Source organism: Salvia hispanica, chromosome 5 (assembly GCF_029641045.1).
Source record: "Salvia hispanica isolate PSC_SH4W2 chromosome 5, Shi_PSC_v1, whole genome shotgun sequence".
Taxonomy (NCBI): Eukaryota; Viridiplantae; Streptophyta; class Magnoliopsida; order Lamiales; family Lamiaceae; genus Salvia; species Salvia hispanica.
This window is the reverse complement of record NC_142696.1, coordinates 46,106,454-46,131,097: the sequence shown is the minus strand read 5'-3', so window position 1 is coordinate 46,131,097 and position 24,644 is coordinate 46,106,454. Positions and strand designations below refer to the sequence as shown.

Here is a 24,644-nt window from a genome sequence, read left to right as displayed (position 1 = left end):
AACATCAAGCAATAATGCTTGACCAACTCAGCTTTTCTAAACACATATGAAGGCAAAAAAAAAAAAAAATTAAGACAAACTATACAACCTAATATAAACGATAAATAGTTAATTAGGTAGCAAAAAAGAAGTCCATAATGTATACCCCAACATTAAAGATGTGCATAGTTTGACAATAGCACAGTTACAAGCCTACAAGCCTACAATAGTCTACCAATAATTACACCAAGAAGCACAAGAACCATGCTCCTGAATACTACAACAACACGTCTCAAATTCTGATAAGGTGAGTGACCGGGTGGGAACGCTTGATGAAGCTTCAGATGAGGGCTTCTCACTCGTCGTTGATGCTTGACGCATAAAATCATGGACTTCGGATGTCACAATGTCATGGCCTTTCATCCTGATCACAAAGAATCACAAATGTGAAGATCCACATGTGTATACATAACCAAACTTAGAGAAAACGCAGACAGTATGCAAATACATAATACGACTTAAATTGTCCAATAACCAAGACATTTATACTCACACGCATCCACATGTCAGCTGCCATTTGATCCCTTCTGTTATTCCAATCAACTGTAGGATCGATATATTCTACATATTCAGTGTCATCTTGCTCAGCAAAAATGTCATTGTCAACAATGTTATTGTCAACTAACTGTTCAATTGGATCGACTGTCATCTCCCCCCTTATGTAATTATGTAACAGAAAACAAGCCATTATCAACATAGTTTGTGTTTCGATTGGATAATAAGATGCGCTACGTAGAATACCCCAACGCATCTTAAGAACCGCAAAAGCCCGTTCAATTATGTTCCTTGCACTTGTATGTCGCATATTGAACATTTCACGAGGATTCTTGGGCCTCTCACTGTCTGGTCCCCATTCCTGCAGATGATATCGAACTCCTCTGTAGGGTGTCAAAAAACCTTCACTATTTGCATACCCGTTGTCACACAAATAATAGTTACCTACAAGTGCATAATCCACTTGTTATGGTTTACGTTGAAGGAATTTATAGATAAACATTCTACAACAAGTTATTGCCTATACGACAGGCACATGGATTACCTTTGGGGACTTTGATACCATGTGGACGAGCAACTGCATCTCGTAGGATACGTGCGTCACCCGCTGACCCCTCCCAACCCGGTAAAACATACACAAAACGCATGTCCCTTGTGCACGCAGCCAAGGTATTTGTGGCTATTTGCCCTTTCCTAGTTCGATATCTTGGCTTGTCAGCCAATGGAACTCGGACATTAATATATGTCCCATCTAACGCACCTAAGCAACCCTGAAAGTCAACACACCCATGGGTTATCAGTGAACATTAGACAACACTAGACAACAAGGGTATATGAAAAATCTATAGTATTCATGTGAGAAAATCTTAGGATATTTTACCTTAAACCACTTCCACCTAGGGTCAACACTGTTGTCAGGTACCGGAGTTGGCTTAGATATAAACATTTTATGCACCAGTATGATGGCTCGGAGGACGACGTGGAAATAGTATGAAACAGTTTGACCAGACCGCCAAAATTCAAAACTAACCACCCAGTTCTTTTCGTGATGTGATAAAACACATAAGAAAATAGCCACTTGTTCCTCTACTTTAACAAATGATCCGTCTACCAACCCAGCTCCTTCTCTAAGAAGAATACATAGTCTCCCAAAACAATTCCGGTCCATGCGTAGATTATTTATACAGTCCCGATCAGTAAGACTTGTCAATCTAGTAAGACGACGGACCTGTGTAGGTATACGGGCCAAACGGCGAAATGAACGCCGTATGTGGTTCTTTATAATCCGATTTGAACCATTGTGAAGTTTCAAGTATTCCCGGATAATGATCATGGTCCGTGTGTGATGCTTTTATAGTATGTCTTCAAGTAGTAAGAAGATTTCCTCGTCGGACAATGAACGCTTAGTCATAATTATATTTGATGAGATTCCGCGTAAAAAATACTCTGTACTCTGTACTGTTACAAAGCTATAAAACATTGCAGTTAAAACTATGTGAACAATACAAAGATTAAAATTTGCATGAATTACATGTAGGCTCTAATTATGCATATGTATTAATCAAGCAAAACATGTCCATTACTGAGCACATATATACAGATAAATAACATCTACATATTGAGCGACTACAAAAATGAAGACCACCAGATACATTGCTGCATAAATACCCATCATCCACATAACCAAAAAATAAAAATTGGCAACCAATTATATGATGAATGTCTGTCAAATCTTGCTGGAAATCTAAACCAAAACAACACTGAAAATTGTGGCCCAATTAAATAACCTCCAAAACCCAATTCTTGCTCAAAAACCCAATTCATGCTAAATAATGGCTGAACAGTTCACAAACCGAAACTAGAAATCAGAATAAGAAGAAAAATAAAAACACAATAGTTCGGCCTCAATACCTAAAATGTTTGGTCTTAGTATTTCGATAACTATTCAAAGGTCTCAGATGATAGATTTAGCAATTATAATCTAAGCTGGAACATTTATTTCTTTGGACAGAGCAGAATTAAATTAAATAAACAAATTCTCTAAATTTAAATATGGCACCAATTCATACTAAAAAAACCTTAACTTGAATAATTTTTTGTAAACATGAAACAAGATTTAACCATGACAGTCCAGTAAAAAACGAGCCAGAAAAAACACAAGTTGGAGTCTTGAAATTAGGGTTACCTGCAATGTTTGTAATTCCACCAAATTGACAGCAATACAGTTCTTCAAAGATGGAGAAAAAGAACCCTCTGTGTGAATAAATCTTCTAGAGTGGTGCTGCACAAAAACAGACAGCCAATTTAGAGAGATAAATTCGTAGTAATTGAAATTGATGTCTTATATTCGTGTGGTGTGGTGTGGTGCTGCGCCTCCATGACCGAAAAGCAAAGAGGAAAAGGGAAGAGATGGTGTAGTGATGCTACAATTCCGACGGGAAATCAAAGAGCAAAAAGGAAGTGGTGCTGCAAATCTAACCAATTATCAAAGAGAGAAAGGGAAGAGAAGTTTGGAACTCTGCAGATCGAACGAAATGAAAAAGAAAAGGGGAAGAGAAGAGAGAATTGAGCATGAGAGGGATAATTTTGGAAGGCATTTATTTTCTTGACCCAAATTTAAAAGCTGGAAAACAAACCTCAGCTTCTTCACCGATAAGTTTCGTGCGAAATAGTGGTTTACATTCTTGGGCCATTGCGGGCCGGGTTATTTAGCGGGCTTCTGCTCCAAAATTGAAAATGTATCAAACATTAGAAAAGCCTAGGAAAGGGATCTTTTTCTTGGTTTTTCTTGGTTTTCCTTGGCTATCAAACACACCCCTAGTGTATAAACAACGTTCACATGAATGAATGAATGAGCAGAATTTTGGACTTTTCAACCTCCCTTTAATATTTATAGAGGTGGGCTCGAATGTCCATCAAAATTAATAAATGCAGTTGTCTTGTCACACATGAGTATTTATTTATTGGGTCCAAGATGGCGTAGGACTATATTCGCAATCTTGGATATTTATTGTTATGTTGAGGACAAACAAAATGATCACTATTTTAAACCTTAATTCACCACAATGGAATTCAATGAAAATATCTTAGATTTTGGGACATGGTCTCATTATAGGCTTTATAGCTCCAATGGTGATGCTTAGTTGCGTAATTAAGTGCTTTACTAGTCTTCCACAATTGTTGGCATACTCCACTTTGCCTAGAAAAAAGGAAAATTAAACAATATCCAAACTATTACAGCCGTTGAACTAGAATTTCATCGTGTAAGTATATACTTTTTATATTGATTTGACCCCACTCAAGAAGTGGTCCTAGTTGTTGATCTTCTCCAAGAGCTACTAGTGATTTTGCCATTTGCATCTTCTTTTCATGACAAATGACTCTTGAACGCGTCCGTCCATCTAACCTTATGTTCAGTGACTGTCATTTGCATACGTAAAATCGATGGCAACTCTAAATGCCGAATTTAATAGAATTTTTCAGCCCTTATCGGTTGATTATAAAGTCATGGCTAGGGCGGGGGAAAAATACCGAAAAAATGATATATCACTCGTATCGTATTGAAAAATATCGAAATATTATCGAATTTTTGATATATCGTAATTTTCGATACGATACAATACTGTATCGTAAGTTTTCGATACGATAACGATATGAATTCCCTTATATCGCGATATATCGTTTTATATCGAAAATATGATATATATCGAAAATTTTCGATATATCGATATTTTCGATATATATCGATATTTTATTTTCGATATATATCGATATTTAACGATATATCGAATTTCGGTACAATATATCGAAATATCGATACGATAACGATATAAATTTTTTTATATCGAAAGTTCGATATATCGAAACTTTCGATATGATAACGATATGAAATTCTTTCATATCGATATTTTCGATACGATACACGATACAACGTTTTCGATACGATATATCGTATCGACCCACCCCTACTCATGGCCACACCCTGCTTAGATCCACCGTTGCATTATGTTCCTTAAAATTGTGATGACAAGTAGACCACATTTGACAAATTTCATGGTAAAATTTGGTGGGAACAGAGCACCCTAATCAATTCATGAGTTCACTCCAAGATCCCTTCCTCACAATTCATAACATAGATGGAACAGTTTAGTTTGCAATGTGTTCCTTTCAACTAATAGGTCAGAAGTTCGTGTCATCACAGTCACGAAGCAAATGATAAACCACAGTTTAATCGATAATCAAGAATTCACAAAAATGAAAATTAAAGTCTAAGATGTAACCGGAGATGCTCTTTCATCAACAAGAGGAAGCTCCACACCACCATCGCTTCCTGATCTCTCCAATTCCTTCCTCTTCCGATCATCAAGATAATGCTGGTAGATGTAGGACACGAACCCCCACACCGCCAGCAGCATCGACACCGCCTTCAGCCCGGTCAGCCTGTCCCCGATAAAAATCACCGCCAGCACCGGCGCCGCGGGCAGCCCCAAAATGCTGATCACATTCGAAAACAACGACGAAACCTTGAAGATCAGCCCAATACACCCCACCCCAAACACCTGCCACGACACCGCCGTCCAAAACAGATTCATCACATACGAAACCCTCCCCGTCTTGAACCCCTCCAAATCCGCCCCCAGGCGCCGCCAGTCTCCGGCCGCGAACAGCCCGGCGACGATCGCGACGGTGGCCACCAGGTTCTGGTAGACGGTCATGTCGACGATCGCGCGCGTGGTTTCCCTCTTGATCAGATGCTGAAACGCCAGCTGCGTGAGCGACAGCATGATCGCGTAGCCGGCGGAGGCCGCGAGGGTGCATATGAATCCGATTGCGTATTTCCGTTTTGAGACTTTGGCGGGACCGCCTGTGGCAGTGTCGGGTTCGAAGACGAGGAGGGCGGAGGAGACGGTGAGGAGGAAGAGGGAGTTGATGATGAAAGGGGTGAAGCGCTGGCGGTTGAGGAAGAGGGAGAAGACGGCGTTGAAGCCGAGCTGGCTGGCGCAGAGGAGGGTGTAGGTGGTCACGGGGAGGTACTGCAGCCCGATGGAGTAGAGCATGCAGTCGACAGCGAGGAAGATGCCGATCGCCACGTAGAACGCCGCCAGGTGGAGCTTCTGGCGGCGCGTGTTGTTGTTGTCGTTGTCGTTGTCGTCGTTGTTGTTGGTGGTGGTGAAGAATTGGAAGGGGATGAGGACGGGGAAGCCGATGACTTGGACGAGTGTGGCCATCCAGTTGCTCTTGCCGCCGTTGTCGTAGTAGACACGGCCGAGGATGGTTCCCACGGACTGGCCGGCGAGGACGAAGAAGGAGTAGACGAGCATTTTCAGCCACCATTTGTACCTTTTTGTTAGAGGTTTCGTGGTGATTTCTTCTGGTGAGGTCTCAACTGCTGGTGCTGATTCTGGTTTCAGACCTAAAGGGAGAAAGGCTGTTTAATTAGCATAATAATAATAATAAAAGGAGATTAAAGAGTGATTGATTAAGGAGGAGATGTTACAACTAACCATTGATGTCTTGGTGAGCTTCGCCCATGGTGATTGAGGATTTTGATTGTGTGTAAATGGGAGGAGCTCTGGTTTTGTTTTAGTAAGGATTTGTGTGTCAACAGCTGTCAGTTCATAGCGATGATGAGTGCAGAATCGTTTCGCAGTTGCTAACTGCGCTACGCCCCTACTGTGAAGTGTAATGAATATAATCCGGTTAATTGTGTCCTATCGAACCAAAATTTGGTATAAATATTGAATTTTGGGTCGTTTATTCAATGACAAAATTAGAAAACGAAATTATAGGATGAATGAAAATAGTACTATTAAATAAAATGGTAATAGTTGGTATAGAAAGACAAAGATAGTAGGCGGTTGAACTGCCGAATCCAAATGAAAGGGGCAAAATGTTGAATTTAGGACAAAACCGATAACGATTGGAATAACATCTACTATGTTCAAATGGTTATCTTCTATCTGTTATTTTGCGGAGAGTCAAGCTTGGTGGCGGTTGATGACAGTTCATGCTCTTCATTTATTATTTTTCATCTCCGATATACCACCTATGCCGTCGACATTAACTCTATTCTTAATATATTACTCCCTCCGTCCCCAATTAATAGTCACACTTTTCCATTTCGGTCCGTCCCCAATTAAAAGTCACACTTTTCCATTTCGATCCGTCCTCAATTAAGAGTCACACTTCATTTTTACCATAAATAGTAAGTAGGTCCCACATTCCACTAACTCAATTCACTCACATTTTATTATAAAATCAATATAAAAAAATGGGTCTCACATTCCACTAACTTTTTCAACCAACTTTTTTTTACATTTCTTAAAATCCGTGCCCGATCAAAGTGTGACTTCTAATGGGGACGGTGGGAGTAGTATTTAATAATACTATAAATTTAGATCCTGAATTATGCACTAATATTAAATGCGTCTCACATATTTTTAAAGAATAGTAATCGCATCCAATATTAGAACATCAACATCGGTGCTTTTGCGGAAGAGTTGTGCTCTTGCCGACGGCAAGAGCACGTCTATACTCGCCGTTGTGCTCTTGCTCTTGCCGTCGGCACGGTGTTGCTTAGAGCTGACAATTTTTGGCACGACACGAACCCGTACGAAATTAATAGGTATGTGTCAAAGCTTACTGGATTCGTGTCCTTATCGCGTCGACACGATAATGACACGAAAGCTTCGTATCGTGTTCGTGTTACACGTTAAGAAATAATATTAATATATTATAATATTATTATTTATTATTTATTTTAAAATTTTAAATTTAACGTTAGAAATAATATTAATATATTATAATATTATTATTATAGTGTCGTTATTGTGTCGTGTCATATATGTGTTGTTATCGTGTTGTGTTGACCCAAAGAGGTTCGTGTCGTTAATGGGTTCGTGTCTGAGGGTAGCGTGTCGTGTTCGTGTTCGTGTTTAGAGTTTTTTTAACAGGTCATGTTCGTGTTTGTTGTTATCGTGTCGTGTCGTTATCGTGTCGACACGATAAAGACACAACACGCACGATTTGCCACCCATAGTTGCTCTTGCCTAAGAGCACGGCTGTGCCGTTGGCAAGAGCACGAGCAGCCGACGTGGCATGCTCTGGTTGGTCAACGTTGGTTTATCATTATTTTTATTTATTTATTTTTTTAAAAATCCAAAAAAATCTGAAAAATTCAGATTTAATAAAAAAATATTTTCTCACTTCCCATTAAAATATTTCCGTTTTTCCACACTTTTAATTTATTTTTTCATTATTTTTACCCCAATATTTACACTTTCATCTATAAATACCCCCATTTCAACACAAAAAATCACACTACACCAAACAACTCTTTCAATCTCAATTTTTAGGATTTCAATTATGTAATTTGTATTTTTTAGGATTTTAATTATGTAAATTTTTATTTCTTAGTAATTTGTAATAGTATTTAGGGTATTTTGAATGCATTTTAATAGGTGAGAATGTTTTTAGTAATTGAAGTATTTAAATTAAATAACAGAATGGTGGGATCTTTGAGCATACTTTTGCAGAAGAGTATGGATGTGAGTGTTGTGCAGTTGCGGAAGAGTAGAGAATTAAAAATAAATAAAGGTGGGTCCGGATCCACATCCGTGCTCTTGGCAAGAGCATGGATGTAGATGCTCTTATTCCAATACATAGCTCAAAGACTAAATTTGTAATTCGTCCAAATTTTTTTATACCACCTTTAGTTGAGATATTAATAAACCAAGAAATTAGATCACGTACAAGCTTGTCACACTTCATGGAAAAAAATTAGCATAAGCATTTATTTTCTCAATGATATTTCATTCGTGTCAAAATATTCGAATCTCCAATGTACTATCATTTCAACAACTAAACCAGTTGCTTAATAGTGAGAAAGGATTGGGATATCCACGTAATAACTGGCTTCCAAAAGGTTGAGCTCAAAATTTTTATTAATAGGAGTATATACTTTTCCAATATTTTTGTTAAAAAGTCATTTTTTTTCACGTGAAAAATGAATGCAGAGCTCACTTGGTTAGTATGGCAATTCTAGCAAAATTTTTTAATTTCTTTTATTTTATTTGTGGGTGTAGCAAAAGTGAAAAGTGACTACACAGACTAGTGTTTTATCACTTTAAATTCTTTAATCGCATAGTAGTAGTATAGCAGCTATAAAATACTAGTATACTTACTCCTACTAGTATAAAATGGAATTTATTCGTTCTCAACATGGTACTACTCCCATTTATATGATGATGAAAATAGTTTAATTAGTAAAATATTTCCTCTCCAGTCAATAAATTTGGGGTTCAAGTTATGATTACTTAAGTAAATGATGCATCTTTATTGATAATCTTTAAAAAATCAAGCCTACTCACATACAATCAATTATTGGAGTTATGCCAAAAATGAAAAATAGCAAAGATAGTGAATGGCCTCAATCATGTACTACTACTTTAGAGAAAATGTTTTTCCAAGACTTCTTTTGGAATTATATACATATCTTCTTCAGGCTAATAATAATCAGCTCAACTATATTAGAGAAAATAACAAGACTTCAAGTAGACAAGTGGTCCACTTAGATAGATAGATGGCGTGGAAATTGATTGTATGGAATTATAGGCTTCAGAAATATAACCACTATCTATATCTAAGTGGGAAAGAAAATCTCTGCCAATGAAGGGTCGAATTATTGGGCTGTGGTAACATAGGATAACTTTTTTTAGTATGTAAATGGTGATACTCTACCAATTCAATCTTCCTGGTAATAAAGTAGATCCAAAATAAAGTAAATTTTTTTGACTTCTACATCTAAGCAATAATCTCACCTTTTCTATATCTATTGACTTTCTTGGAACAACTAATTTAAAAATAACACTTAATTTAAGATGCTTATATACCAAGTACATAAACGTGTGACACACCATCATTACCCAACTATTCCACTACCAAAACAGGGGAATAATGTGGTGAGATATGAGAATATAGATATGAGAAACTGCAGAAACAGAGATATAAACATTCTTACAAAATGTGTTCCACTTTCTCTTCTTTTTATGATTAAACTTCCTTATCAAAACTGGGAAGATGATTGATCAATATATGCCTAAAATTCTTGGGTTTACTTAACCCCTTCCACCATCTGTTTCCCGTCCTAATGGGATACAACACAACAGAATGTATATCTCGCTGCTGCAATCTTTTACAAGCCCGTGCTGCACAAGTGAAATAATCTATGATTCATCAGAGCAACAATGACTAAATAGGCAAAAGTCTATGGTTAAATAATGAGTACTAGTACATCATAAGGGTGTATTAAATGGAGTAAACATGCTCGAGACTAGGTTTAACATGATCAGAACGATCATATATTATCAGTGGATGATAAAGAACTTACTATTGAGGGATCTGAAGAAGAATAAAGGAAATGCTATATAAACACGCAGCAATGGCAGCCCCAGCAATACAATTTTGAAATAGCTTCTGGCTGTCTTTTGTTGGAATGAAAGCAATCTTGAGTGTATTTGTCAACTCAAAAAGTCGATATGATATCTGCAGCAGTATATAAATGTCTGTTTAATAACTTTACAAACCTTATTTAGAGCAACAGAATGGGTCACTCACCAAAATATAAATAGAAGTTGTCAGCAAGAAATTCAGCAAAGGATAATCCGGAATGAAAGAGAGTAGCCATTTAGGCTGTCCATTGGGCATATTGGACCTGCAGATATGCCAATAGATACTTTATAAGGCCTCATGGTTCAGATCAAAGTTTTCTTTAGCTGTATTTTGTTATTGTTCAAAATCTAACTATGTTCCAGATAGTTACATCTCGCAGATGCCCAGCATATTTATGTGGTTTAGTCTAGAAGCAACCTTAGAAACTCAGCTGACAAAACTAATAGAACTAAATTTTAAGAAACTTTCCAGAATACATGAGTTTATTTGTAAAGTAACGTTGAGAAGAAATCATATCATAATCGCCTACTGAAAGGCCAAATTCCAGAAACTTAGCAGTCAAAAGCGATTGACATGATACAAATGCTAGATGTTGTACATCATCTATTGAAATATATAAACACAAGTATGAAGTGCACAATAAGTTGGACAACATACCTCAGCCATATATGAAACTGGGAGATGTAAGTTTCCAATGTAATTTTTCCAAGCCACCTGGTACATTAGAACAATTTATAGTATCGATTAACTGGTAATATTTATTCAAATTGGGTACCATTAAGCTAGGGGAAATTAGGAAACAAAAGCACTTACGCAAAAAGGGTCAAAGAAAAATTCCGAAGATGCTGACTGAAATTTCTTAAGCAAATATAGACACTGGAACAAAATCAAAGGAAGCAAATGAGAAAAGCAGGAAAAATATACCCACAGTTGACACTAGCTAGAGCTTGGTTCCTACAAACTCGCAATATATTCTTGTAAAAGATGAAATTGTGCTAAAAAAGAAATGAATAGGGGTTTTTTTTCAGTACATACGTTATAGGAATCCACGACGTGTAAGGATGGAGCTTGTTGTACGAAATCCTATCCAGCTTGTATATGTATTCATACCACGAGTAGCCAACCTATGCCAGAAAATCAAGAAGAAATCAGATAAAGATTTCTAACAAAGAAACTGAACACAAAATCATTAACAGGAATCATGTAAAAAACAAGACCATGAAAGAATCATGTAACTTACAATTAAAGAAACAGTAACAATAGATGTTTTTATTAAGCGTCTCCGCTTGGTCTCAGACTCCTCTAGTTTTTCCATCCACTTCTCGACCTGCAACAAGAAAAAGTACACAATTTTAAGCTCATGAAGGGAGGAATGATGGAAAAATCTAAACTTTTGGAGGATTACATTTGGGTGAAAATAGGCATATATCATTCCAATGATCCATATATATCGATCAAGCCCAGATCTAAAATGCCACTCATGTAGTCGTGGGAGATCTGGTTTCGCTGGATCACTATATCCTGTCATTCAGAAAAAATAAGATAAATATTATTCTGATATTAGTTTCACTCCAGGTGGACATTATTCTAGAATTACAGATTCAAACAAGTAGCTTAAAGGCGATTCAAAAGCTATGATATCCACTAACCTAATAGAAAAGTAAGAGGGCTCCACAAAATGTCAAAAACTCCTGGGATCTCCCACACCAAGATAACCACAACAAAGCACATAAAAAACTTCAGAGCCATCACTGATCTTATCTCGTTATATTTGTAGCCGATACCAAGGGCTCCATATACCATAAGAGTAAACAGGGTATGCATAGGGCAGATATAATATAGCATGTAGTCATTGTTGAGAACAATACAACAAAAGACCACGAAAAAGTTCAGTCTCCACATCATCTGCATAGAGAATATAATCTAACTTAAGCTGAGAAAAGCAAAGAACAAGTTGTAATAGACTAATAGGTCAAAGGAAGATAATTTGACTCAGGGTATATTTAACCTGAGCGAATCGAGCAACACTAAAATCTTTTCTGATGTAATAGTAAGAGAAGTTTCCAAAACCAGTCATCCAAACATATGCAGCAATAAAAACACGAATTGCGTTGTAGATCTCTGATGCAGCAAAGTAATGGTACATCAGAAAGAGGACCTGTCAGAAACATGGAGAAAAAGGATAGAATTAGGAATTTTATGGGGAGAGTGTTTTTGCAGCTACAGACAATATGAATATCGATTACTGAAAGGAAAGTGCAAAAAGAAATAGTACTGTTATTTTCCATTTGCCAGTACAATCATGAATACATATTTGAAAACATAAATTGCACATGAAGACTAAGTAATGCCCTCATACCTTCTGGCATCATATCAATCTAAAAGCTGGCCAGAAATAGTGAGACCATAAACTATGCGAAATAGTTCAGAAAAGTCAAAGTTAAGGTTGAGGATCTCCTTGCCTGCATATATCCTTTCCACTCTTCTGTTTGATGGCGGTTAAGATAAAGGATGGATTTCCCAGATATTGGAGACTTGTCATTATGTTTCTTCAATGTAGTCATTGCTGAAGCTATGACAAGAAGCAAATACAGGAAAACAAACAGGTCGCGGTTGTAACTCTGTCCAGCAAGGAAAACAAAATAAAAAATGCCATTAGTTCTACATTACTTGAAATATTTTAATAAAATACAGTGTGGTTTAAGAACGACCTACAAGCTTACTGTAAACGAGAAAAAAATAGTGATTACTGTTACAATTTAAAAAGACTACTTGATTTGCTATTTTCCACTAATACGATGCCATTTATATTATTATCTATCAAAAACAATTGAATGGAGCCTAATTATGGCATGCCTTACATAGAACAAGCAGCAGGAAGGATAACCTAGAGTCTATAACTTTCTTTCTAACTAGTCCTCTAGCACTTCATTTAGCTAGATATACAAAGTAATCAAATAATTGACTTCGGTATCCATCTCCTATACCAACATTTTTCTCTTAATATGTCTCAGTGTCAGTCATGAATAAGAGCTAAAAAAACAGCCATGGTGGTATAAGTAAGATTATTTAGAACACTGTCTGGTATGAGTAACCTACTTAAAATACCGATGGCCAATTATCCATGCCATGTTGTTTAGACTTTGCTAGTTAAGGAATGTGAACTATATTCTCAGAATCCACTCTGCTCTACTTAATTTAAAAAAACACAAATCTGATTAATGAAGTAAACTGATTAGAAAATGCACCTTGGTTGAATCTGCGAAGAAGTTTGTGCGGTCACACAAGTAGAAATAGAACAAAATGCCCCCAAATTCAGCCCTGCATAAGATTGAAATATCATTGAAAAAATGACGATAGAAATATAAAGTGAAATCAAATTGATCAAAAAACTTACATTGCCCTCAAAACTTGTCGATTTTCCAGCAAGAATAAATCATCCATCAACAGAAACCTAGAGAGTGAAGCCCAATAAATGGTATCATAAATTTGAAAGAGAAAGCAACCTAGAAAAGTAATACTACTACCACAATATTTACACTGACTCACCGAATGAGGTTTGTCTTAATAGATGGAGTGGACAACTTTGCGGATGATGATTTTGTTATACCACCTTCTATCAAGACAGCTCGATCATCTTCCTTGACTATTTGACTTTCTAACGTGGCCAAATTATAATCCGAATGCCTGCTAGCAGGGAAAAATTGTACGAGCAGATATTAGTATGAACTTAATCGGTTCGGCTAACAAACATGTATGCCCGTAAGGAGCTGGTATGGAAACATGAAAGGTGCTCACACTTTGGGAAAGGGAAATGACTTCTTATACTCCAACCATTCTGAATACATCCATGCTGCAATGACTGGAATAACTCCAAGCAAAAATGACACCTGAGCCATCATAACAATAGGTTTCATCACATCCATGGGAGAACAGATTCAAAATTGCAGAAACCATATCAAGCAGTAGGTATATAGCAATCAAGGTATACACAAAACTTAGTCCACATATGCAATTGGTGCAAAATTAGATGCAACTTAACAGCACATTCATACAAAGATCAAGTGGACTATAATCAATTTTATCCTAAATAACCATTCCTACTAATCAAATCATCAGCTTTCACTTTCAATGATAACGTAAAGATTGTGTGAAATCAGTTCGACTAAGCTAAAACCTCCGACTAAGAGGACGATCACCAAACTTCTCAAAACATAAAAATGAAACAAGCTTCAGATGCCAAATCCGCACCTGTCCAGGCGTGAGAGGTCCAGAATCCACTGCCATTCGCTTTGCCCGACGTGAATTAAACCTATTCGCGAAATCAATCGATCAAATCTACACAATTTCCATCAATCGATAGACACGCAGGTGAGGCAGCAGCACTGTGTGAACAAATACAATCAATAGAGAGAAGAGGGGAAAAGAGCAGAAGATATGTGGAATCGGAGATCTGAGGCAACAAGGAGTAGAAGGAAGCAGTGAGTGACGTGCAACGTCGTCGTTTGCTTCAACGATAGATAATTAATTTCGTCGGTTTGGACGTCACTCTTGTTTTCAAGCCAACTGTCACTGTCGGTTTGCCGTATTTACCGTATTTATTTCTATTTTCCGATAACATTACTAATTATTAATATTACCAATAAGAGAATAAAATTAATTTTGTCGGATTTGTTTATGCGTTAACGTTAATACGATTTTGTATTTTAATTGCATGATTAATTTGTATCTTTTCTTTTTAATAGTAGTGTACATTTATAATTTATAGAACACTAGAAAATCTGGACATTCCTTATTAGCTAATAGCTAGTATATTGTTAATGATAGAGAGTTATAGCTTAATCATGATAATAGTTATTTAATTTCAACTTGCATAACATAAATATGATTAGTGTGATGCGGATGTATAATAAAGTTTGTCACTTTTAGGGAGTTTCATTATAAGTAAATAATTTGATTTGCTTGCTTTCAATGCATTTACAATGTGTGTAATTATCGAGGCCAAAATTGATCCTGAATATATACTCATTTTACGACTTTGATCATATGTTTTATATTTTGAATTTTACATCCTGAACATTTCAACTTGGAACACAGTTGGTTACACTAATAATTCCGTCAATTTTTAAACGGTTTTAACCCGATTTTGATGGTTTTAACAGTCTCATTCGGGTTAGAACCGTTTAAAAATCGGGTTAAAACCGTTTCAAAATTGACAGTTAGTGTAAGACCAATTGTGATCCGAGTTGAAATGTTCAGGATACAAAATTTTAAAAGATAAAGTATATGACCAAAATCATAAAATGGATATCTGTTCACGACTAAATTTGCCCTTTACCTCATGTTTCTTTTATTGATGAGCCAAATAGAATTATCATTTTAAATATGATGGAAGGGAGTTGCTAATTCAGTATATATGCATAGGGGGTTTGATAATCCATAGAGAAAATGGAGTATAAGATTTTACTGAACACGACACAGAAACACTAGTCTATAAATAATGCATGAATGTTAGAATATTTATTTAGGGGGGATAAAATCCAAACATATATGTTGCGTTAGGTATTAATTTTGCGTGGATTAAATTGTAGACATGAGAGAAACCAGTCACGAACTAGCTTCCTAAAATCCTAAAATTTATTAATGAACTTTTACATCAGTTATAAGTTTATGATACATACGTCCATCGTTACAAATCTAGTCTCATGATTTCCCAACTAATTAAATAATTAAATTAAGATAAAAAAAAGCACGTACAGTTGTAGAAATGCTACTAGTGGCTCTTATTTTTCGTTTATAACATATAATTGTGTTAACAAAATCTCATTGGATTTATCCAGTGCAATCAGCCAATCACTGTCAAGCGTAAATTATTTTTTTCAATATTAATTGGAAGTTGGTTAGTTTGGTTGATTGTTTGGTATCAGAAAACAGCACTTTGTAAGGATCACGCTTTTGTTAATTTCTTCTAGAAAAATAATACTAGTAGTTGTCAGTGGCGGAATCAGAAAATTTAGTAAGCGGGGCTGAATTTTTTTAATAAATAGTAATACTTAAAATATTGAAAATAATAATAATAATAATAATAATAAATTATTTAATTTTGCATATGACTGTTTTCGTAGGCCTAAGTTACTATTTATATTTTTCGCATTAGATTCAACACTTGCAAAATTCACTTTTTCCAAGCTCACAATCGGATTGGGAAATGAAATACTACTATAATTAGTTGAAGCACTTGCACTTGAATCATTCCTTATTTTTTCATGCACTACTACTACTAATAACAACAAGGTTTCTTAGATAATATATTCACATATTAATAAATTTATTAACTACCAGTACTTGAACAATTCAAATAATTTATATTCCCTCCGTCCCAAAATAAACGAGTCATATTTCTTTTTGGGATATCCCATTATAAGTGAATCATTTCCCTTTTAAGCAGAAGTTCTTTTTTTTTTACTTTATCCCCCGTCTACTTTATTATCTCTTTAAGTCTCTACTTTTCGCCTTCTCATACTTTATTCTTTTGACTTTAACTATTTAAATACCATTTCATTAAATCTTGTGACCAAAAGAAATGTTTTCCTTATCTTGAGGCGAAGGGAGTACTACTTCTAAGCACAATAAAAACAATTTTATACTAATTCTAATTCCAATTCCACCAAGTCCAAGTGCATCATTAGTTTATTATAGCCCAAAAATAAAAGTAGCCAAGAAATTAAATAAATGGCCCAAGATTAATAAGCCCAACCCTTAGCTTGTCCAACCTAGTTCCATTTTCAATTTCACAGATGCAGCGGGAGTATGGATGGTTGGAGTGCAAGGCTCGCTCTGGGGCGGAGACCGGTCGGAGAACAGCCGTATAAGAGGAGGGTCGGAGTCCAGTGCCCTATGTGGTTCCGCCGCTGGTACTAGCAGTTTTCATATCTCTGCCACGATTGTGAATTTGTGATATCATAAAATTAGTGAAATGATATTATCTCAAACGTGTTTTCACTTTTTCATCAAGGAACTCTCCGTATATATCTTTTTTTTTAGTTCTATATTTAAGGAATATCTAAAATTCTAAATATATAGTGTATTTTAGTACTATTTGGAAATCTAGATTTGAAATCACATACTACTTTCATCCATAAAAAATAATCTTAATAGTAGATGACATAAGTTTCAATACAAAATTTAATTAAATAGAATAAAAAACTAAATAGACAAAAAGTTAGCGACGTATTAATAATAGTGAAAAATAGGATCCACCTAAAAACTTATCATAAATAAATAGAGACTAATATTTTGGTAAGAAGACTAAATAAAAATATGAAAATGAAAATGCATAAATGAAAATGGTTATATTTTATGGAATAGACAGAAACAGAAAATACATATATATATTTTTATGAGACAGTGGAAAGTACTACTTGATATAAATCAGCTGCCAATGTGATAGGAAGCGAGTTCCTACCGGCTTTAGTGAGCACACGTAATCGATGAATTTGCGAACAAGAAACAATAAAAACCAACCCTAACGTGAGGCTAGGGTTTTAAGAGAACCAAGATGAGAAAAAGTGTGTTTATTACTTTAATTCTCAAAATGACTCGATCTAAGGGAATTCTATAATTTATAGAATTCCCCCTACTTGATTCGGACATACGTTTCGGGAAAGAATCAAGAAGAAAACACGAAAAGATTTGACTCTATCTTTAAAGGAAAATAGTTCTGCAAATAAGGAAATAAAATAAAAACAAATAAAAACAAATCAAGCATCAAACTATCGCTAGTGTGAGACGAAATCTCGATACTTCGCAGGTCGAGTAGCGTCTCTCCTTGGGCGATCCTTTCTCGGCTCTCTAATCTTTGTTCTTCCTCTCTTTGCTGGTTCTCCAACCACCTCCTGCTCCGAAGTGTCCAGCTGCATGGGCTCATGCAGCTCCCGCTCATCCTCCGGCGTGGCGTTGCTGATTGAGGTCGTATCAACTCCCCCTCCGTTAACAGCAGCCTTGTCCTCAAGGTGCAAATGTGGAAAATGAGCGCGAAGTAGCTCCTCGGAAACCCACGACGGTTGAGCATTCACATCTGACGCCCACCGTACCAGCCATTGAACCTGCGGCAACTTGTCGACCAACACCACGCGCCTCTGAGACGCCTCCAACGGAATGTCCCGCGGCTGACTCTTCTTGAAAACCGGCGGCAACTCCAACCCCACAGATTGGTCTGGGATGTACCGTTTCAACAAGGAAACATGAAAAACATTGTGGATCTTGCTGTCGGCTGGAAGTTGTAAACGGTAAGCAACCTTCCCAATGCGCTCCAGAATCACATAAGGGCCATAGTACCGCCTAGCCAGCTTGTTAGAGAGCGGTCTGCCAACCGATTTCTGCCGATACGGTTGGAGCTTAAGGAGAACCGAGTCCCCTACCTTGAACTCAACATCCTTCCTCCTACGATTAGCAAACTCCGCCATAGACTGCTGCGACTGCCGAATACGTTGCTTTAAAGCATGTAAAGTCTCCTCACGTTCGTGTAATAACTCCGCCACTTCCACGTTATGCGAGGGCCGCGCATATGTGTCAAATAAACTAGGCGGTTCCCTACCATACAGAGCTTGAAACGGCGACATTCCAATGCTCGAGTTCACACTGCAGTTAAGAGCCAATTCAGCCCATGGAAGCAGCGCGAACCAACGCTTTGGGCGGTCGTAGACGAACGCACGCAAATACTGTTCCAGAGCGCGGTTCGTCACCTCAGATTGGCCGTCCGTCTGCGGGTGATAAGCTGTCGTGAATTCCAACTTTGTACCACTGAGAGACAACAATTCATCCCAAAACTCGCTCATAAAAATCGAGTCGCGATCCGAAAGAAGCCTCTTCGGAAAACCGTGCAATTTCACCACCGTATCCACAAAAAGTCGTGCCACTGTCGGCGCATCGAACCCCGATTTCAAAGCACCAAAATGTGCATACTTCGAGAGACGATCAACGACCACCATAACGCCCGTATAACCGAATGAAGGGGGAAGCCCCACAATGAAGTCCATGGATGCCGCCTCCCACACCATATTGGGAATCGGTAACGGCTGAATCAGACCGTTTGGTTTATCACGGACATACTTCGTCGCTTGACAAGTAAAACAGGCGGCCACATAACGACGAACATCCCGGCGAAGACCTTGCCAATAAAATAGAGAAGCGACACGGGCGAAGGTCCGACGCTCCCCCGGATGGCCCGCTGCCGGTGCGTCGTGGCACTCCTCTAAAATTGCCCTGCAGGTCGCCGAGTGTCGGCTGACAAACAAGCGACGTTTAAAATAAAGCAACCCATCATTGGCGGATACATGCTTAGGTCCAGTCCCAGCCGCCACCGCCGCATGCAACTCGATCAAATTCGGCAGCGAAGAATTTTCCGCCCGAACCACCTCCAAAACCGCCGGTATTGGACGAGTGTAAAGCTCCAAAAGTCGCGGGATCTCAGGACCAGGCCCCTCGACCTGGCGGGACAAAGCATCGGCCACCTTGTTAGCCGCACCAGCCTTGTACTCAATAGAGAACTTGAATCCCATAAGTTTCCGTACATAAAATTGTTGATCGGGAGTCTGAACAACTTGGGATAACAATTCCTTAAGGCTCCGCTGATCGCTGCGAATCACAAACTCGCGGCCAAGCAAATACTGTCTCCACTTCTGCACTGCCTCCACAATAGCGTAGAGTTCCTTATGATACGTAGAAGCCATGCGCCGGCGAGGCCCCAACTTCTTGCTGAAATAAGCGATGGGATGATTGTTCTGCATCAGAACGGCTCCAATCCCAAAATCCGACGCATCCGTCTCAATGACAAAAGGGGCCGAAAAGTCAGGCAGGCGTAGGACGGGCGCCGAGCTCATCGCGTTCTTCAAATCCATAAAACTCTTCAAAGCCGACTCCGACCAGGCGAACGAATCCTTCTTCAAAAGTTCAGTCATAGGGGCCGCGATGATAGAATAATGCTTGACGAAACGGCGATAATAACCTGTCAACCCCAGAAAACCACGGAGTTGCTTGACATTCGAGGGCGGCGGCCAGTTTACCATGGCCTCAATCTTGGCCGGGTCTGCATGTAATTCGCCCGCTGCAATGATATGTCCCAGATAGTCGATCGTGGCTACACCAAAAGCACATTTGGATTGCTTGATGAAGAAAGAGTTTGCCTGAAGGGTCGACAAAACCTCGGTGAGGTGCCGAGTGTGGGAGTCCATCGAATCACTGTAGACCAAAATATCATCAAAAAACACAATCACAAACTTGCGCAGATATGGCCGGAATATACTGTTCATAGCGGCCTGAAAAGTCGACGGGGCATTTATGAGCCCAAATGGCATAACGAGGAACTCAAAATGGCCATCGTGGGTGCGAAAAGCTGTTTTGTGAACATCGTCCATATGCATGCGGATCTGATGGTACCCGGAGCGGAGATCCAATTTGGAGAAAATCCTGGCGGCGTGCAGCTCATCAAACAACTCATCCGCGGTAGGGATCGGAAAATGGTCTGGGGTCGTCGCCGCGTTCAGAGCGCGGTAATCCACACAGAAACGGAACGTGCCATCCTTTTTGCGCACCAATAACACCGGGGACGAGAAAGGGCTTGTGCTCTGCTGTATTACACCCTGGTGTAGCATCTCCCGGACCTGCCTCTCAATTTCTGCCTTCTGAAAATGTGGGTATCGATAAGGCCGAACATTGATAGGCTTACTTGACGAGGCCAGATGAATCCGATGGTCCCAGCAGCGTGACGGAGGTAAGCCTGACGGGACGGCGAACACTGACTCGAAAGCGGCTAGAGTCTCAGCCAGTAGCGGATTAACCGGCAGGACAGTGGCTTTGTCGGTCACCGCGGAACGGTCTACCTGGAGCAGTTCGAACAGTTGGGCCTCCGGTTCCTGAGCGATCAGGGAGAATAAGTTGTTGCACGAGATCCGTCTCGGGGGCGTATCTTCCCCTTGCAGGCAGATCGGACCCGTATCGAGCTCGAACTTCATCTGTAGTGTTTTGTAATTCTTCGTCACATCCCCTAAGTCCTGAAGCCACTGAACCCCAAGCACAACATCCGGGCCCTCGACATGGAGGAGAAAAAGATCAATCTTGAAAGAGTGTCCCTGCATTACAAGTGGAGTGCTCAAACTCACATAGTCACAGCGCATAGATGCCCCATTACCAACAAATACCCGAAACGGAGAGATAACATGGAGTGGAAGACATAACCTTTCCACGACGGAGGGTTTGATAAAGTTGTGTGTACTGCCCCCGTCAATCAGTACGGACAGTGCTGTATCCCTGATGTGGCCTGTCAGGCGAATCGAGCGGGGCTTGAGCTTTGGGCCGATGACGAAGATCCGAGACACGTCGCCGGTGATCGCCATATTGACCCCCTCCTCCTCGGCATAAGTGTCATCCTTGTGATCCTCATCGTCGTCACTGTCCTCCCCTAACAAGACATAAAACTTCTTGGCACAAACATGTCCCTGGGTATATTTCTCAGGACAATACCAGCAGAGATTGCGAGCCGTCCTGTCGGCTCTCTCGGCTGCTGATATGCGGACGACCGGATAATCACGAGGGCCGCCCTCCCGCTGCAGTTTTGGTAGGGGAGGAAACGGCTTAGGACCCTCCGAAAGCTTGAGACTCCCCGGGTTGCTGCTGGCCGAAGAACGCTGGTCACGCCGTTGCCACTGTGGCCGGCCACTGCTGGGGATCGACTGAACTACAGCGGCTTGGCAGGCCGCTAGCTGTTGGGCAAGAGCGATAGCGTCGCTCAATGATGACGGGCGACGGGTCAGCAGCTCGTGTTTCAGAGAGGATGCTAGTCCCGCGATAAAGAGGGAAGTCAAAGTGTTGTCTCCCACGTTCGAGACCTTCCGGATCAGAGGTTCAAACTCGGCTAGGTAGTCATCCAACGAGCCTGTCTGACGAAGTGACGCGAGGCGACCAACATAATCCTCATATAGGTCGGGGTCAAAACGTCGTTTAATGTCTAACAAAAAATCCTCCCAGCCTCGGCCTTCACTATTAGATTCCCAAAATCCAAACCATTCCGCCGCCGAGTCATCCAACAAAAATTCCGTGAGGTACAATCTGTCCGCCAAGGAGGTAAAGTTGTGATTATAATACTTCTGAACCTTTTTTATCCATAAATTCACCCCATCTCCGCTGAAACGTGGAGGTTCAACTTTAAGTTTCGGCCAAGCCTCCGCATCGAACCCTACTGGCTTGACGAGGACCGAATGAGGCAGCGACCAACCCCGCGGTCTAGATGCAGTCACCGTCGCCGCGCTGTCCGGCGGCTTTTTCCCTAAATCCTCGACCGCAATCTGCAAACGGGTGATGTGGTCTTCCACGCCCTTATTGAGAGACGTCTGTTGCCTCTCGAACGACTCATGGGCGAATCGATTTGCCTGGATCTTCTTTTCGTCGTTGGCAAGTCGAATTGTGATGTCATAAACCATCCGACCAACCTCATTGAGTGTGAACTCCTTAGGCGGCTCCGATGAACCCGTCTCCTCTGGCATCGGTGACGGTGCGCGGGGGAAGAGAGACTCAAGAAAGCACCAGTTGATAGGAAGCGAGTTCCTACCGGCTTTAGCGAGCACACGTAATCGATGAATTTGCGAACAAGAAACAATAAAAACCAACCCTAACGTGAGGCTAGGGTTTTAAGAGAACCAAGATGAGAAAAAGTGTGTTTATTACTTTAATTCTCAAAATGACTCGATCTAAGGGATTTCTATAATTTATAGAATTCCCCCTACTTGATTCGGACATACGATTCAGGAAAGAATCAAGAAGAAAACCCGAAAAGATTTGACTCTATCTTTAAAGGAAAATAGTTCTGCAAATAAGGAAATAAAATAAAAACAAATCAAAACAAATCAAAACAAATCAAGCATCAAACTATCGCTAGTGTGAGACGAAATCTCGATACTTCGCAGGTCGAGGAGCGTCTCTCCTTGGGCGATCCTTTCTCGGCTCTCTAATCTTTGTTCTTCCTCTCTTTGCTGGTTCTCCAACCACCTCCTGCTCCGAAGTGTCCAGCTGCATGGGCTCATGCAGCTCCCGCTCATCCTCCGGCGTGGCGTTGCTGATTGAGGTCGTATCACAATGGTTGCCCGCCAGTGCCCAGTTGGTGCTTTTCGGACAACAGCTCATGAGCTCATCGACGACGTTGTTGATCGGTAATCTGTCAACAATTTTATTAAATGTTTAAGATTCTGTTGATAAAGTTAAGTGCCAATTAATTTTCAAGATTTATCAATTGATAATCTTACATTTTGCGATTCCTGTATACGAATTCAATGACGTTATCAACTAACGCACATTGCGTTAGCCATGACGAAATGCCGCATACGAGGTCTCAAATGAATTGCATGGGACAAATGAATTATCAATTTATTTTACAATTTTTTATTTAAGAGGTACATATATATTACTATAAATTTATTGGATTGACTTGGCTGAGGAATGCAGTTTGATAGAATTTATGACATACGAAATAAAATGGTTGACTTTGAATTATAGATCAAACTGGGCATTAAAATTTGCAACAAGACTTGGCAATTAGATTTTCTCCAGTTTTTTCAGGGAATTACTAATTTTAGGGAACGGAGTTTTGCTTGTTAAAAATTACTTTTTCGCATTTAATGCATTAAAAAATACATTAGCACACTAGCTAAATTAGGTGGAGACTGGAGACCGAAAAAGAAATGGAAAACAACTCCATGGAGCAAATAATTAGTCGTATAGGAAAAGTCATTTAAGTGCTTAATTAATTGAGTTTTGGAAGAACCGATATGGACTATTTGACCGCTGCCTTACACATTGATAAATGAGTGGAAATCATGGATGAGCTATTTGACCCTCTCCCTTCTATGTAGTTAAATACTTTCTTGGTTTCAGGTTTTCACAGGGAGTAAGAAAAGGAACTGAGAAAGGAAATTATATGTAATGAATTTTCTAATTTGCCCATATAAAAAATTAATCAAACAATTAAAAATTACTGGTATGCATATAATATAATAAATGAGTTAAATTAAAGTATTTTTTTTATGGAAGCAAACATATATATATGGGGCATGCAGTTGAAAAATCAAAACAAGCATATATAATTGGGACTGAGAAAATATGCAATGTGTTATGCAAATATATTCTTAACTTCCAAATTTGGAAAGAAGACCAATTTGGTCATTAGCTAACCATAGTCCAACACAACCATTCGATCAATATTCGTTTTTTCCAAATTTGAATTCAATACACATAGCAATATATACATTACACCTATTTTGCTATTTTAATAAGCATTAAAAAGAAAATATGGTTCAAATTGAAGTCTTGAGCAATAGTATATTTAATTTCCTCGTAGAAAATGAACAAGATGAGTCTTGAAAACACGTATTCCACAAAAATCTAGCTACTACTTTTGAATTAGTTGACCAGACATTCCTCAATTACCATGTGGAATGTCCTCAGATCTCTAATTAATTGATCATGTGAGAAATCCTGCCAAACCCTCACCTTTGCGTGTGAATCATTCACATATACATGTCACAAGATGATCAGAATGGCCTAATTTGTTATACTTAATTTGAAAAACTAATTAGGTACTTATCATACATCTATGAATACATCTATGGAAA

The 24,644-nt window shown here is 39.0% G+C and overlaps 2 protein-coding genes across 4 annotated transcripts; both read right to left on the bottom strand.

Annotated features, from left to right (window-relative positions):
* Window positions 1–4,632: 4,632 nt before the first annotated feature.
* Window positions 4,633–6,340, bottom strand: LOC125200301 (putative purine permease 10). Its single transcript, XM_048097974.2, has 2 exons — window positions 6,039–6,340; window positions 4,633–5,947 (listed from the first exon to the last, which is right to left on the bottom strand). Exons 1-2 carry the CDS (start codon window positions 6,064–6,066, stop codon window positions 4,803–4,805), a joined length of 1,173 nt encoding a protein of 390 aa, XP_047953931.2. The 5' UTR covers window positions 6,067–6,340; the 3' UTR covers window positions 4,633–4,802.
* A 3,049-nt stretch (window positions 6,341–9,389) lies between these two features.
* Window positions 9,390–14,528, bottom strand: LOC125200304 (protein REDUCED WALL ACETYLATION 1-like). Of its 3 annotated transcripts, none has more exons than XM_048088180.2 (16): window positions 14,236–14,528; window positions 13,783–13,874; window positions 13,534–13,674; window positions 13,382–13,438; window positions 13,233–13,305; window positions 12,447–12,605; window positions 11,993–12,142; window positions 11,634–11,889; window positions 11,390–11,505; window positions 11,225–11,311; window positions 11,020–11,108; window positions 10,798–10,860; window positions 10,642–10,698; window positions 10,150–10,246; window positions 9,923–10,077; window positions 9,390–9,740 (listed from the first exon to the last, which is right to left on the bottom strand). In XM_048088180.2, exons 1-16 carry the CDS (start codon window positions 14,269–14,271, stop codon window positions 9,728–9,730), a joined length of 1,641 nt encoding a protein of 546 aa, XP_047944137.2. In that variant the 5' UTR covers window positions 14,272–14,528; the 3' UTR covers window positions 9,390–9,727. The 3 variants fall into 3 exon arrangements, with proteins under 3 accessions (XP_047944137.2, XP_047953936.2, XP_088915736.1); XM_048097979.2 differs by having other exon boundaries at window positions 13,534–13,671; window positions 14,236–14,526; XM_089059610.1 differs by lacking the exon at window positions 9,390–9,740 and having other exon boundaries at window positions 9,922–10,077; window positions 13,534–13,671.
* Window positions 14,529–24,644: the final 10,116 nt, after the last annotated feature.